The 14,870-nt window shown below is 50.9% G+C and overlaps 1 protein-coding gene across 12 annotated transcripts in view; it reads left to right on the top strand.

Moving 5' to 3' along the window:
- Positions 1 to 14,870, top strand: part of LOC147702483 (uncharacterized) — a 203,202-nt gene that overhangs the window by 61,613 nt on the left and 126,719 nt on the right. For 9 of the 12 annotated variants that reach the window (XM_086931115.1, XM_086931110.1, XM_086931111.1 and 6 more), the window contains one exon: positions 4,880 to 4,954. The exons of the other annotated variants lie outside the window; for them this stretch is intronic. In XM_086931115.1, the coding sequence (XP_086787241.1) occupies positions 4,880 to 4,954 (75 nt within the window). The remainder of the gene's footprint in view (positions 1 to 4,879; positions 4,955 to 14,870) is intronic. 12 annotated transcript variants of the gene reach the window in all.

The raw sequence follows: 14,870 nt of genomic DNA, 5'->3' as shown, positions 1-14,870 counted from the left end.
TTCTCAGAGACCCCCTTCATGTGAAGCGCTGCCTCAAGGCCCTGAAAGCATCTCTTCATGTCATCTACCTTGGTATACTCTTTAACTAAATGTCTTGGCCAGTGCACCACTTTCTCAGATGTCATGGATAAAATGCTGTCACCATCTGTGCTGGACTTGGCCTTCAAGTTCAACCCCTTTAAGCTCACCCCCTGAGCAAGCATAATTTTTCTATCACCTACTGCAAATTTATTCTTTTGGAGCTCCCTTTCATACTCCATCCTGAACCTCTCCATCTCAAATTTACGCCTCCTAGTCTACCCCCTGTCCTCCAGCTCCTCTGGTGACAGACCTCTGGAAGAAACACTGCTGCTTTTCCTGGAAGGTGCCTTCCTCCCGGGCAAATGCTGATCTACAACATTCCCCTGCAGGCTCTGCTCCTCCACCTCCACATCATCATTCTTATCCTCTGGCGCCCGCCACACACGTTTGCTTCCCAACAGGCCCTCAGTGCCTTTTGAAGCTCTTCCTTTTTAGTGAGACCCCTGATAGGAGCTTTGAGCTCCTTGCAGAACATTTTGAGTTGAGGTACTATGTAGGGTTCCAACCTCTCTAGCTCTAGCTGATTCTGCAGCTCCAACTTCTGGCTCCGCAGACTGAGACATGATTTGTAGACAGAAAACTCAGCAGTTGCAAAGAAGAGAAAAATCAAAACAGTATGTGGTTGTGTAGTGGTCTGCGATCTGGTAGTAGTGTACACCAATCACTGTATGTAAAGTACAAACAAAATTCCAACCCCACCGCTGCCACCAGTGTTAGAAACGGGGTCTCTAGTTGGTATCAGTTTGCACCCTGTGATAGTAGGGACCCTCGTTCTAGTAAGGGTAAGGTGATTACACAGGTAAGATAACCCCCTCAGTTGCTTGGCACGAGCAGTCAGGCTTATCTGATTGGCAATGTGTAAAGCCAGTGGCAACTGGTGGCATTTGAAAGTGGTGAGGCAGGGGCTTAAAAGTTTGGGATGAGTGTCCTGTGGCTAGTGAGCAAGCCCAACTGGCATAAAAGTGGTTCAGGGGAGGTCGTTTTTGAAAAAAAGAGTGGGCAAAGGGTGCATTTTCAAACAAATTTAAGAAAGCAAGAGGTTTTCACAATCCCTAAGACTTCAGTCAGTCACGCAACATTGATGACAGCACCCCACTCTGAAAATTGCACCTCCACTATCTCCTCAGCATCCCTAAAAACCTTCTGCTCAGTATGAGATAATCCAGGCCAGACAGCATCGCTTCTGAAAAGGCATCAATAACAAACACTATACTCAACTTTCTTTGAACCCCAGCAGTTTTTAATGTATTACTTATACTTCCTCATACTACATTCTATTATAACTCATCTTAACATGCCAAATATCTGTAGTGTCAAAGACCAGAAAAGCAGGGAACTACAAACCCACGATCACTTCATTATACCGGAAGACAATGATATAGTGTTCTTACTCTGTGCGGTCATATCAGCCTCGCTCCTCTTAACACTGAAAAGGCGGCCCGAGAAAAATTATTTCTAGCACTTGGAGAACCTGGTGTTAGCTGCCTCCCTCCTCGGAGGTGCAGTAAAATAGCTGAAGCAGCTTCCCCACCCCTGATACAACTCGTCACTGGTCTAGGGAAAGATGCAGGTTCCCACAAATGCCTTCAGCCTCTCTGCTTTCCTGCTCTCCTGCCTCTGGCAGGAACAGGAAGCAAGCAGCCTCCCTCCCTTCCCCTAAACCAATCACAAGACTGCAATTGCAGTGTTGTGATTGGTGGGGATGGCACCCTACCGGGCGCCTATGGGGAAGCCATTTTCTCTATGTACACTGCATGCAGCCTACATAGAGATAAAAGGAGAGTGTGCATGATTGCTTGGGTCGGCCCCAGAGGGCCAACCAAACAGTCAGGGTCCACAACAGTGGGCAAGCCACTCCCCCCTGTGCACGAGCAGGACCACCCACCCACCCACCCACACCCAACCAAACACTTCTGCTTTCTTGCAGTGCGAGAATCAGAAACATAAAATGGTAGTTTTACTATTTTATCTTTCTGCTTCTCACACTGCGAGAAAGCAGTGGAGCGACTCTCCTCCGCCCTAATGTAGGAGCCGTCCCTGTGTAAAGCATTTGTACATACACACACAATAACACAGTGAAATAAGTACAAAAGTAAACCACACCAGTTTAGAAAAAAACCAATATTTATCTGAATAAAACAAGACCAAAATGACAGAATTCCAACATACACAGGTAAAGATATCACTTTTCAAAGGTAAAATTAGTTAAGTCCATAGAGATATATGGATGCGTTCTCTCAGCACAAAGTACCTGGGATGCACCAAAATTAACCACTTAACTGCGGCGGCAATTACGCCATGGTGCAGCGGTTTAGCGGAGTGGGCGGGCCGCGTCGGCCAAAGGACGTGCGCAGCACTACGGAGGTAGTGCTCGCGACGGCTGTTGGCCGACAGAAGCATCAAAGGGGTTAAAGATGAAAACACGCGCAGGAGATGTGAGGTGCTGTTAAGAAAAGCAAAGGTGATGCATCGGTTCCTTACTGCCGGGGGGGTGGTGCATCAGTTCTTTACTGTGAGGGGAGGTGATGCGTCGATCTCTGGACACGCGGCCTCCATTTCTTACTGCTGGGCAATGTCGATGAAGAACTTGGTGCCCAGCGACAGTGCTTCGAAAATCCAGGCACACTGTGTCGATATGGGCGGCAGTGAACAGGCACTGCTTTGATTCCACAACCGCGAAGCAGGTATGCGTTGATATCTTCAGCCGCACAGCAGGGCCCATGTTGGAGTCGGAGCTGGTGCCATGGATGTCAGGTTGCAGTGACCTTTCAGCCTCATGTCAGACACTGAGAGTCGATGTGTGAACTTTTTCTTAGATTACCAAATTGTACTTCCAAGAGCACAGCAACTGAATTTGGCACACTTGGAAAGTCAGGGCTCTCAGCAGAAGAGCCCAGGCACTGGTAGGTGAAGCATGATGTAGAAAGCAAAGTCTAGTCCTTTCACTCCCAGGACAGAAGCAGCAGACCAACACAAAAAAGCAACAAGCAGAGTGTCAGTCCCTTCTACAGCATCCAGCTCTTCTTCCTACAGAATGTCCGCATAGTCCAGAAGTGTTTCGCAGTTATAGTGTCACAGCTCCAGTACTTATACCAGTTTTTGCCTTTGAAGTAGGCGAACTTCAAAGGAAAGTCTTTGTAGTGAACAAGACTCTGCCTTTCCCTGACCTGGCTCCAGACAACCTACAGGGGGTGGACTTTGTGCGAGGACAGGCACAGTCCTATCCAGGTGTCAGTGGCAACTCCTTCTACCACTGTACCTCAGGAACACTCATTAGCCGTGTGATGGGCCATTAGGATATGCAGGACACACCTTACCTCCCTTTGTGTGACTGTCTAGAGTAAATGCACAAACAGCCCAGCTGTCATCCTAACCCAGACGTGGATTTCATAGGCAGGCAGAGGCACAGAATGGTAAAACAAGAAAATGTCCCCTTTCTAAAAGAGGCATTTTCAAACACACAATTTAAAAACTTACTTCACTAGAAGATATATTTTTAAATTGTGAGTTCAGGGAGCCAAACTTACAACTCTATCACTGGGAGGGTAAGCTCCAATGATGATCTATGGGAGAAATAATCCTTGCAATAGTGAAAAACGAAGTTAGTAATATTTCACTACCAGGATATGTAAAACACACCAGTGCTTGTCCTGCCTTTTAAATACACTGCACCCTGCCAATGGGGCTACCTTGGGCCCACCTCAGCAGTGCCTTACATGTAATAAAAGGGAAGGTTTGGGCCTGACAAGTGGCTGCCCTTGCCAGGTCGACATGGCAGTTCAGAACTGCACACACAGACACTGCAGTGACAGGTCTGAGACATGGTTGCAGGGCTTCTCATGTGAGTGACACAAGCAGTGCTGCAGTCCCACAAGTAGCATTCGAATTTTAGGACCTGGACACACCTGGTGCCCTTTACTAGGGACTTACCAGTAATCCAAATATGCAAATCATGGTTACCCAATTACAGATACCATTTACACAGGGAGCACCTGCACTTTAGCACTGGTCAGCAGTGTTAACATGCCTAGAGTCGTAAAACCAGCAAAAACAAATTGCAGCACATAGTCAAAACCAGGAGGTCAGAAGCAAAGAAAGACATGGGAAAAACACACTAAAGATGCCAGGGCTAACAATATTGCTGACTATAAAATCAATCAACTCTAGCTTCATATACTAGAAGGCATCTCTCAGGCTTCAGAGATGCTCACAAAGGATAGCATACCTCTCTTCTGATTTGGTGAGTCTAGGATCAGTCCTGCTACTTTCTACAGCCCTTCCAGCCAACATGTCCTCTATTACATTTAAACAGACATACTGCACACACTCAGCTATCCAAACACTCATAATTTACATGTTCCTGTGTGCCGTTCCTCAAGGTCCCTGCCATACTGTATCCCCCCCCCGCCCCCGCCCCCGCCCACAGACAGACTGCACTGCTCTACACTCACTAATTCGACCCTAGAAGTCAATAAAAGTAATGGAATTCCTAGAGGGGATAGGGCAGAAGTCTGTACCCCATGTCCCCACATTTCTCAGATACACTCCAAATATGAGGCCATGTCCTCGGGCCAGGACATTAGGGCTCCGTTAGAATAACTGATCTCTAATTAAAGCACCTTATGCGGCCTGTGCTCTCTCTCCGCTCGGACTAGCGACATCACTCACTGCTGTAACCTACAATGAGCAGACTAATCCAGCAAGTTTCCTCCTGAACCTCTCTGCTAGCCAGCAGTTTGAAATGTTATTCCATTTCTTTTTCTTTTGTCAATATTGTCATCTATTCTCTCTAAAACAGGAGTAACCGCAGTGGCACCAATTTCCCAGACGAAGGCAGAAGAGATATCACTTCAAGCCACAGTTGGACATAAGGGTTTGTAGTTCTCCTACATACAAGTGTGAGCTCTGATGTGATAAATGTTAGCCTGTCTCACACCACTGACATGTGAGTTCTCATGTGCTGAAATGTAGCCGGTCCCTCTGCCACAGACGTGAAATCTGATGCCATGAATGTTGGGTGCCAAACCACAGACATGCGAGCCCTGATGTGATGAAAGTTAGCCTGTCCCACTGCCACAGACGTGAACTCTGAATTGATGAATGTTATCCTGTGACTCTACAACAGACATGTAAACTTTGGTGTGATGAATGTTAGCCTGTACCTATATTACAGACATGTGAGCTCTTTTGTGATGAATGTTAGCTTGTCCCACAGCCACAGACATGTCATCTCTGATGTGATGGATGTTATCCTGTGCTTCTACCACAGGCATGTGAACTCTGGTGTGATGAATGTAAGCCTGTTCTTCTGTCACAGACGTGAGCACCATTGCAATGAATGTTAGCCTGTCCTTGTACCTCAGACATGCGAGCTCTGATGTGATGAATGTTATCCTGCCACTCTGCCACAGACATATGAACTCTGATTAATGTTATCCTGTGCCTCTACCATAGACGAGAGCTCTGATGTGATGAATGTTAACCTGTCCCTCTCATGTGGTTGCACTGCTGACTGATCCCTGATGTAGCACAATATCGACAGTTGCAACTTTTTTTTAATGCCACATAGTGCTTTATGGACGCGTCTCATCACTGTGCATGTGTGTCAGCTTCGGAAGGATGAGCTCTTATTCCCTAACGCAGCTCAACTTTTAGGTCTGTAAAAGTGATGGATCTGAAAATATGTCCTGCAGTTAAAACTGACTATAACAACAAGGAGTGTGCAGTTCCTAAGTGGGGATCTAGGTCTCCTAGTGTGATGAATACTGGAAAGTCCAGGGGAGTGCTCCTATTAGGAGCAAGGGCTCTCACACACCCCAAGAGGTGTCATTCTTCATCATTGGGAAGCTCCTCGTTGGGCCGGCACTGCAATGTCCAACGGGCCCCTTTGGGGGGCTCTTTGTCGGAGTTCTTGTTAGGTCGAGCCTAGCGCAGGGCACATGCGCTGTCTCTAGGAAATCGGCCTCTTGGAATCACTTCAGCTTTTCTACAAGCTTGTGCATGTGGTACTCACATGCTATTGGCCTTGGCGTCTGGGTTTAGTATGCAATTGGCCAAAGGCGTGTGGATGTCCCAGTTTTTCGGGAAATGTTTACTCCCAGAGCGTTTTGGTCTTTGGAGCCAGCAGCGGCGCTCAGGGGCCATCTGTTTTGGGTGAGGTTTCCTTGCCGCTTTCATTAGAAGGCGCGTCTCCTCCAGCCCAGGCAAGGGACACACCCCACAATCCTCCTGGTGCGTGAGCGCTGTCATTCCTCCCTCTCGTTATTCTGCTAAGCGGCTGGAACTGCTTCTGGTAAGTGACATGATGAAGGTGTTTCACTGCACACTTAGTAATGATTTCAAAACCTACAGTGCGCGGGTATTAACCACAGAATCCCCGTGAACTACGTGGTTCATTAAGGGGCATTAGCAGACCAACCATACATGGTCACACGTAACAGCGCGCACCTTGTTTTCGTTATTGTCTGTGTCTTCACCAGGTTTCAGGCGTGCCGCTGTTCAATTGTCTCTTGAAATAGAATTACTATGTTGGCATCGCATGTGTATCTTGGGAAGCATTGTTGCAAACAACGATTCATTTTGGATGTAGACTGTTTATGTGTGAACTTCATAAAGAAATTTCGTAGGAACTGTTAAACAGACAATCAGGGTAGACCCCCGAAATAACCTCTTTCTATTATTTATACATACAACTTTCCAAAATGATGTTTGATACAAATGTTTAAGTCATAATATACGGAAATATTAACATTCTATGTGAGAAACAAAGGGCGCATGTTTACAATTCAGTGTAACACGGGGAGGATTCTGGGATGCAAACAGTACAGCATTGCGTGTACACACAGGCAGTGTAGTGAGCCCTCAAGAGAACAACCAGTACAGTATAATCAAGTTCTTTGGGGTACATGCAGACAAACAGTGCTTTAAGGCGTCAAGTATTGTATGGAAATGCAACATTTATATAGCGATCACTATCATTATGTGTGGAATTAAAGTGCTTGTATAGTGTACAGAACTGAGGATGCTATGGCTAGCAGGCCAACATGGCGGACGGAGTTTGCTAGTGCTCCGGTGCCGCTGGGGGAGGAAAGGTCCTGCAGCCCACGCCGAGGGGCTGTTTCCACCTGAAAACGGCTGCATTCTGAGGCTACTAACCCCCGCCTGCTCCGCTGAAAATCCTGAAGCTCTAACGGCAGGAACCCCGGAGTTACGCCGTGGCTGACTGTGAGGCCTGGTGTCACGCTGCAGACCGGGGCCTCGAGTGACGGAAGTACCCGGAGAGCGGGGGCCGGGAGGCGGCGATACGCCGGAGCCTCCGGGACCGGAAGCGGACCCCTGTAACAGAGACCCTGACCCCGCGACTGCCAAGAGGTGCGGACGGCACCCTGTGAACCCTGGTACCGGGAAGAGGGACGGCGACTACGGACGGATCTGCGCTGTGGGCTAGGGCGCCGGAACACAGACGCTGAGGACCGAATACTCCCGCCGCCGGTGGCGACTACTTGCTGAGGTACCCCACCGCCTAGCCTGCTGCCTACCCGCGAGGGCTGAAGGTGAGAAGTCCGAGGGAATGAGGAGGGGACCCTTGAGGCCCTGCGCGGGGCGGAGAGCCGGGGTCTCGAGTATCGCTGCTGCCCCGCATTCCGGAGAGGGTGGACTATGACGGGCAGAGACCCCTGGGCTTGGGGCCGGACCCGGCTGCGACGCCCCGACTGCCCGGTTGAGACGCGGCGGAGCTGAGATAGTGCAGGGCCTACCCCACGAGGTGGGCTGGAGACTGGGGCGCCGGAGAGGCCTGAAGCGGTGCAGATCACTCCCCCAAAGCGCCAATATTGATGCAATACCGACCAGACCTCTGGTGCCTGCCCTTCGCCTATACATAGCTGGGAACCCAAGCGTGGCAACACCCACTAGATCCTACTGCCGACCTTGGACCCCCGAAGTCAGTCTGATAGGGAGAGAGACATAGCGCCTCAGGGTGGATGGCACTGCGGAAGACCTCGACGCCCCTATAAGCTGGGCGAGGCGAGGAGCGCCCCACCCCAGCGGAATCACGGCGATCTTCAGCAGCTACCCCAGGGTATGAGTGCTGGGAGAGGCCAACGGGGAGACTACTGGGGCAAAAGACACACCTCGGACGGCTGGTATTCGCCCTGAGACGCGCTCCTGCCGCCAACAAGACACCTGGCGTTTACTATGGTGCGCAAAGGTGTGAAGAACACGGAGGGCAAAGAGGGACCGGTCGCGGGCCCTACTCAGGATGCGGACCCCGGGGGCTCTGCGCCGCTGACATTGACTTCCACCATTTCAGAGAGTCAGCAAGGCGACAAGCTGGACCTTATACTTAAAGAGATCAGAGACTCCAGGGCTGTGATGGAGACGCAGATGGGCACCCTCACCACTAACCTTTCCTTGCTTAAGGCGGATCATGAGAAACTAGCGGACAAAGTCAAGGATCAAGGTCTATCGATGGCTGAACTTGCCCCGGCAGTGGCGGAACACACGGACTCCATCCAATCGATCCAACGTCAAGTCAAAACCCTGATGGAACGTGTGGAAGTTGCAGAAGGGCGCAATCAACGCAATAACATTCGCGTTATTGGCCTGCCGGAAAGAAGTGAGGGGTCCCATCCGGCAGAGTTCATGGAACAATGGTTCCGAGATAACGTTGCCCCTGAAGGTCTGTCACCGTTCTTCTGTGTAGAGAGGGCTCATAGGATCCCAACTGGCCAACCTAAACCGGGACAGACACCACGGCCGCTCATTGTCCGGATCCTAAATTACCGGGACAGAGACATGCTGCTAAATCAGGCCAGAATAAAATCGGTCATACCGTGGGAGGATAAACGAATATCACTGTACCCGGATTACACCACTCAGGTGCAAAAACAACAGTCCTCATACTATGAGGTGAAACAGAGACTCCAAAAGGCAAAATTACGCTACGCCTTACTGTTCCCTGCACGCCTGAAGGGGCTCCATGACAAGAAAACTCACTTTTTTGAAAGCCCCACAGATGTGGAGGAATGGAGGGAGGTGATGGACATTGAGGAGCGACTGGACCCGACGCAGGACTCCACAGACAATGGGTCCAAAGAAAGCCCGACTCAGGGGGAGAACAGGAACGGCGCCCAACGCAATCACCCGAAGCAGCGCAAACCGACCGCCCACCAACAAAAGCAGGGACAGGTGGATGCAGTGGCAGTGGTGGGCTCCTTCAGAGACGACCGAGAGACAAATAACACGGACACGGAAGATAGCACAGTCCACTCGGGCTCGGACAGCAGTATGGTCCTATTCCCGACGGTGACACCTAGAGCAGCGGACGAAATTATGGACAATGCCCAAGAGTAATACCTCCTTTGGATCAGACCTGAAGCTTGAGTACAACACGATATCCTTTTCTGTGTGAACTGAGGGGGCGGCGGGGGTGAGGGAGGGGGGGAACCATGTTTGCTCAGAGTGTATATGTGGCCCTTATTTGCTGGCGGACACTATGTGGCCTGACCTAGGGTGGGGAGGGAGACTTAGATGCGGGGATCGCGGGATGTGATTCCTGCGCCTCCTGTGCTCCTACGGCACATGGCCGCAGTTTGCTGACTGTATCAGTATGGGGCCACCCTTGTTTCCCCCTCCCCTCCCCTGCCATTCTGCTTCCCCCCCCTCCACAAGACGTGGCTACATATACCGAACAATCCCGAAAGAACTCTCCCGGCGGCGCCGTTGAGCCGGCGACTTGACCAAGCATGGCACTATGGACACGGCAAGTGCTTGGCCGACCCCCCACTAGCGTATGCAACGTTACCTGTTCAATTACGTTCCAAAGTTTATGGTTCGGCACAGCGGAGTTTAGAGGCTGCGCCTCCACAGTTGGGGTTTGGGATAGGGAGGGTACTGTCTCCTGGTTGACACGGATGAATCACTTACTAGGACATATGGGAACACTCCTTGCGACACCTACACGGGGATATGGCTGACGTTCAAGGAAAGTATAGGCTGGTCACCTGGAATTTGAGAGGGCTGGGGGCAGTGCAGAAGAGACACAGAGTCCATGCTTTCTTGCTACGACAAAAGGCACATATAGTGTTCCTACAGGAGTCACACATGACACACTCCGAGGCACTACTACTATGGAGGAAATGGAGGGGTACTATATTCTCTACAACATACTCTGCCTTCTCCAGAGGAGCCACGATATGGGTACGCCACGGTACTCCATTTGTGGAACTGGAGAGACGGACTGACGAACAGGGGCGATATGTGTTGGTGAGGGGCACCCTGGACGGGGAGGTGGTAGTGCTGGGCAGCATCTATGCCCCGAATTTTGACCAAGATAGGTTCCTTACTGCAGTGGGCCGGGCGTTGGCGGACTGGGTGGACGTCCCCTGGATCTTGGGAGGTGACTGGAACATGATCTTAGATGTGACCCTTGACAGATCACACCCCCTCCTTCAGGCGGCGGGAATACATAAACTGTCAGAATTGTTTGGGACATGGTTCCAGGGTTGGGGGTTGGCTCACATCTGGCGCACACTGCACCCGACACACAAAGAATACTCATGCTACTCCCCTGTACACAACCTGCATACCAGACTAGATAGGTTTGTGTGCTCCAACTCTGTCACGACTAGATGCGCCACATCAGATTACCTTGCTAAAACGTTCTCAGACCACCGGCCGCTAGCGCTTGACCTACACTGGGGTAGAGTGCCCTCACCAATCCCTACCTGGAGGCTTAACCCCACGCTGCTCGCGGATGGCCCGTTTCGATCACATATAGCTGACGCCTTAACTGGTTACTTCGATACAAACTGGGACTCTGCGTCCTCAAACCTAGTGGTATGGGATGCAATGAAAACTGTAATACGGGGGGCTGCTATAGGCTGCCTGGTGGGAGCCAGACAGGAGATCCATGGTAAGCTATGCGAGGTGGAAAAGCACTTGCGCGACCTTGAGAATGCGGTAGGGCAGGACCCTGGCCGAAAAGCTGATCTACAGCAGTGTAATATCGAACATGCTGAATTACTAGAGACCCTGAGAGTGATAGACTATGGGGCCTATTTGAAACGCCAACAGACGGAGGCGGATAGATGATAGTGAAGTAGTGTGGCTCACTGGTTAGAGGCGGCAGACCCGAGAGCAGAGGACGGCCCGGGACCAGGGTTCGATTCCCGGCGCGGCAGGTTTCTGGACCAGGGTCAGCGGACTCGATAATTCTCTCGCCTCGGTGCCCACTCTGATCAGCGTTCACACTCGGCAACTCTGGGCATTAGCTTGCCTCATCTTCACTAACGGCCCCACCAGACCGCCGGGGATGCCTAGTCTCACCCTGGAGATACCCATTAGGGACCATCTCTCAGGGAAGCCAGGAAGGGTTTCGCAGCGGTCGAAGCGCCTTGGGACCCTCCGGGTAAGTAGTGCGCTATATAAAAGCCTATACATTTACATTTACATTTACATAGATCCGGTGCTCTGCTTGCCCGGCTGGTCCGGGATACCCCTGAGAGCCCTACAATAACGTCTATCCGGAACGCAGCGGGCGAACAGGTGCACACTCAACTGGGAATTAACACTGTATTTAAGACTCACCTGGAGACCCTCTATGCTCCCCCCTCTGTAGATGCCAGGGACGAAATGACGGAATTCCTAGAAGAACTAACGCTCCCAGTGCTGGCCCCGGGAATCCAGACGGCTCTAGCCGGGCCTATAACACAGCAGGAAATAAAGATAGCAATCCATTCACTTAACCGGGGCAAAACCCCGGGAATGGATGGCCTGCCAGGGGAGTTTTATCAAACATATGCTGATGTGCTGGCCCCCGTCCTGGAGAAAATATACAACACCGCGTACGAGGCTGGCCATCTCCCGGCTACCACCATGCAGGCCTTGGTGATTTCTATCCCGAAACCCAGTAGGGACACTCAAGATGTAGGTAACTACAGGCCCTTCTCCATGCTCTCCACGGAGTATAAGATCCTTAGTAAGGCTATTGCCATGCGGCTCCAACACCATCTCCCTGGCCTGATCCATACTGATCAATGTGGCTTCCTCCCAGAGAGGAGTACCTCCCAGAATTCGAGGCGACTCCGCGCCCTCATGACAACTACACCTCACAACTTACCACGCGCTGGCTGTATAGCCCTAGACCTCCGTCAGGCGTTTGATTCCCTGATGTGGAGCTTCATGTTCGAAGTCCTGCATCGCTTTGGTTTCCCGGAAGCCCTTATAAAATGGATCTGCTTACTGTACACAGGTCCGACGGCTAGGGCACGCACGGGAAGACACACATCGGACAGTTATGAAGTCCATAGGGGCACCCGACAGGGCTGCCCACTGTCGCCACTACTGTTTGTGCTGACGCTGGAACCCCTGGCTATTACGCTTCGCAATAGAGCTGCGGAGGAAGGCATACCGGTGGAAGGCACCAACCACATGGTCTCAATATATGCCGACGACATCTTGGTGTTTCTCCGGAACCTGCGAGGGGACCACTCGTCCCTGGCGACCATCTTCAGACGCTTTGAGATCATATCTGGACTGGGTATAAATTCGGGAAAGTCCCTAGGTTTCTTCTTCCGAGATGGCCAACAGCCCCCCCACATACAGTTTGGGGCCTATGAAATCCAAGTGGCGCCGACCACGTTTAAATATCTCGGAATACAGGTCTACCGGGACCCGGAGCCCCAGATTGACGGTAATATTCGTAAGGCCATTACTGGCCAACGAGGTAGCATAGGCTTCTGGACGTCTCTACCCCTATCGGTAATGGGACGAGTGGCGGCCTCGAAGATGGTTCTGCTCCCCCGCATACTGTATTATTTTGTAAACCTGCAGGTCATGCTCCCGCGTCAGATTTTCACCACACTAAATACATTACTGGTCAACCTCATATGGGGTTCGGGGAGAAGACGGATCAGCCTTAAAAAACTGCAACTGAACACCAGACGGGGCGGCCTGGGAGTGCCGGACCTACGAAGTTACTACTATGCCAGCCAGCTCCAATGGTTGACCCGATGGGTGGCGGGCAGGGACTTGCATGAGATCGCTCACACGACGGACAAATTAGCACGTGGAGAACTACACTCTCTCCTCTTGCCCAATGCTAGGATTCCCAGAGACTGCCACCCCCTCCTGCATGTGGCCCTGACTTGCTGGAAGAAAGCACTGTCATACTCGACTGGGACCTCTCCATACGCGGACAATATACCTCTACTGGGACTCCCGACACCACAGGGGACTCTAACACTGCGCAGACTACGTCCCTGGACGGAGACTGGGGTGGACAGGGTGGGAGACCTGTTCGGCGACGACACCATGCTGGACCACACCTCGTTTGTGCAAGCCACGGGAGCGCCTCCACGCTTATACCTATTACACGCCTCGGTGACGCACTACGTGCGACGGGCTTGGGTCCCACAACGTACGAAACCAGAACAACATGAATTAGTACACCTCTTGTATTATATGGGCACGGGGGGACACCTAGTGAAATGGCTGTATGTTGGTATCAGGGAACATGTACCTTCGCCGATCACTACACTCAGGGAGACCTGGATTACAGACTCGGGTGAAAACATAACGGACGGGGAGTGGAAAATTATTCTAGGCCATCATAGAAGGGTATCTAGGAATGTTAAGTTTCAGTTCATACAGGCCATGATTCTCCATAGAGCTTACCTTACACCCCAGAGGCTACATAGAATGTTCCCTGCCGCTGCACACTGCTGCCCGAGATGTCACCAAGACGAGGCACATATTCTTCACATGCTGTGGACATGCCCGAAGTTACATACTTACTGGGGAACGATCAAACACACGCTGCACTCCATAACAACACTCCGGATCCCTGAGGGAGCATTACCCTGCCTACTAGGGAACAGGAAACGGCCCAAGACATGCAAGGCACAATTGAAATTTATGGATCTGGCACTAGTGTTGGCGATGGGTGCTCACTATGAGATGGAAGTCGCCCAGGGCCCCGCAGATAGAAATGTGGCGAAGCGACTTGCTGAAATGGGGCAAAGCAGAATCCGCGGCACTGCGTGACGAGGAGAGCAAGGGCCTTCGCAAATATCCTATAGCACAGGAATGGGACTTAATGTTGATAGAACTGGAAGAGGCAGACCTGGACAGTTCAGGAGACCCGGTGGGGTGAATTCACACATGTAGCGGGAGGGGACCGAGGCTCACGGGCAACAGTACAACTCACAAGGGCTAGACCAGACCTAGAGCTTTTAACAAATTCCAGATAGACAGAGCCACCTTGGCCCGGGATGTGGAGTGTACAAGTGAGAACGACCAGGAGACAGGGGGTGGACGGACGGGGAGGGGGGGACAGTTGGGGTATGACACTTATGAAAGACATGATTATGGAGTTTACGGAGCATAAATGGGAAACATCCGGGGAATGTTATGACAAGTAACTCATAATTGAAATGTTCTGCTCCCAAAAATGAATGGTTAAGAAAATGGAAAAGACTGATGTGTGATATGATAAGAAAATGTACAGAAATGTATGTCATCCTGTAACAGTCACGAATAAAGAGTTTACAAAAAAAAAAAACTGAGGATGCTATGTATACCATGATTACCCTCAGGCATCAAACTCACCCAGAGAGCAGCAAGTTTTAATGATGCTTTTCACCCTGGAACTGACTCCCTAAACACTTATAAGGTCCTAAAGACGAGACATATTGGCTATGCCAATGCTTGTTTTTTTTAGCCAACGTGAGGAGTGAGGTTTGAATGTGGTGTGCTTGTGTGAGTAGAATGAGAGGAGGGTGTTTGTG

This window comes from Lissotriton vulgaris, chromosome 7, assembly GCF_964263255.1.
Source record: "Lissotriton vulgaris chromosome 7, aLisVul1.2, whole genome shotgun sequence".
Classification (NCBI taxonomy): Eukaryota; Metazoa; Chordata; class Amphibia; order Caudata; family Salamandridae; genus Lissotriton; species Lissotriton vulgaris.
The sequence above is the reverse complement of the archived record's forward strand: the minus strand, read 5'-3'. Positions and strand labels throughout refer to the sequence as shown.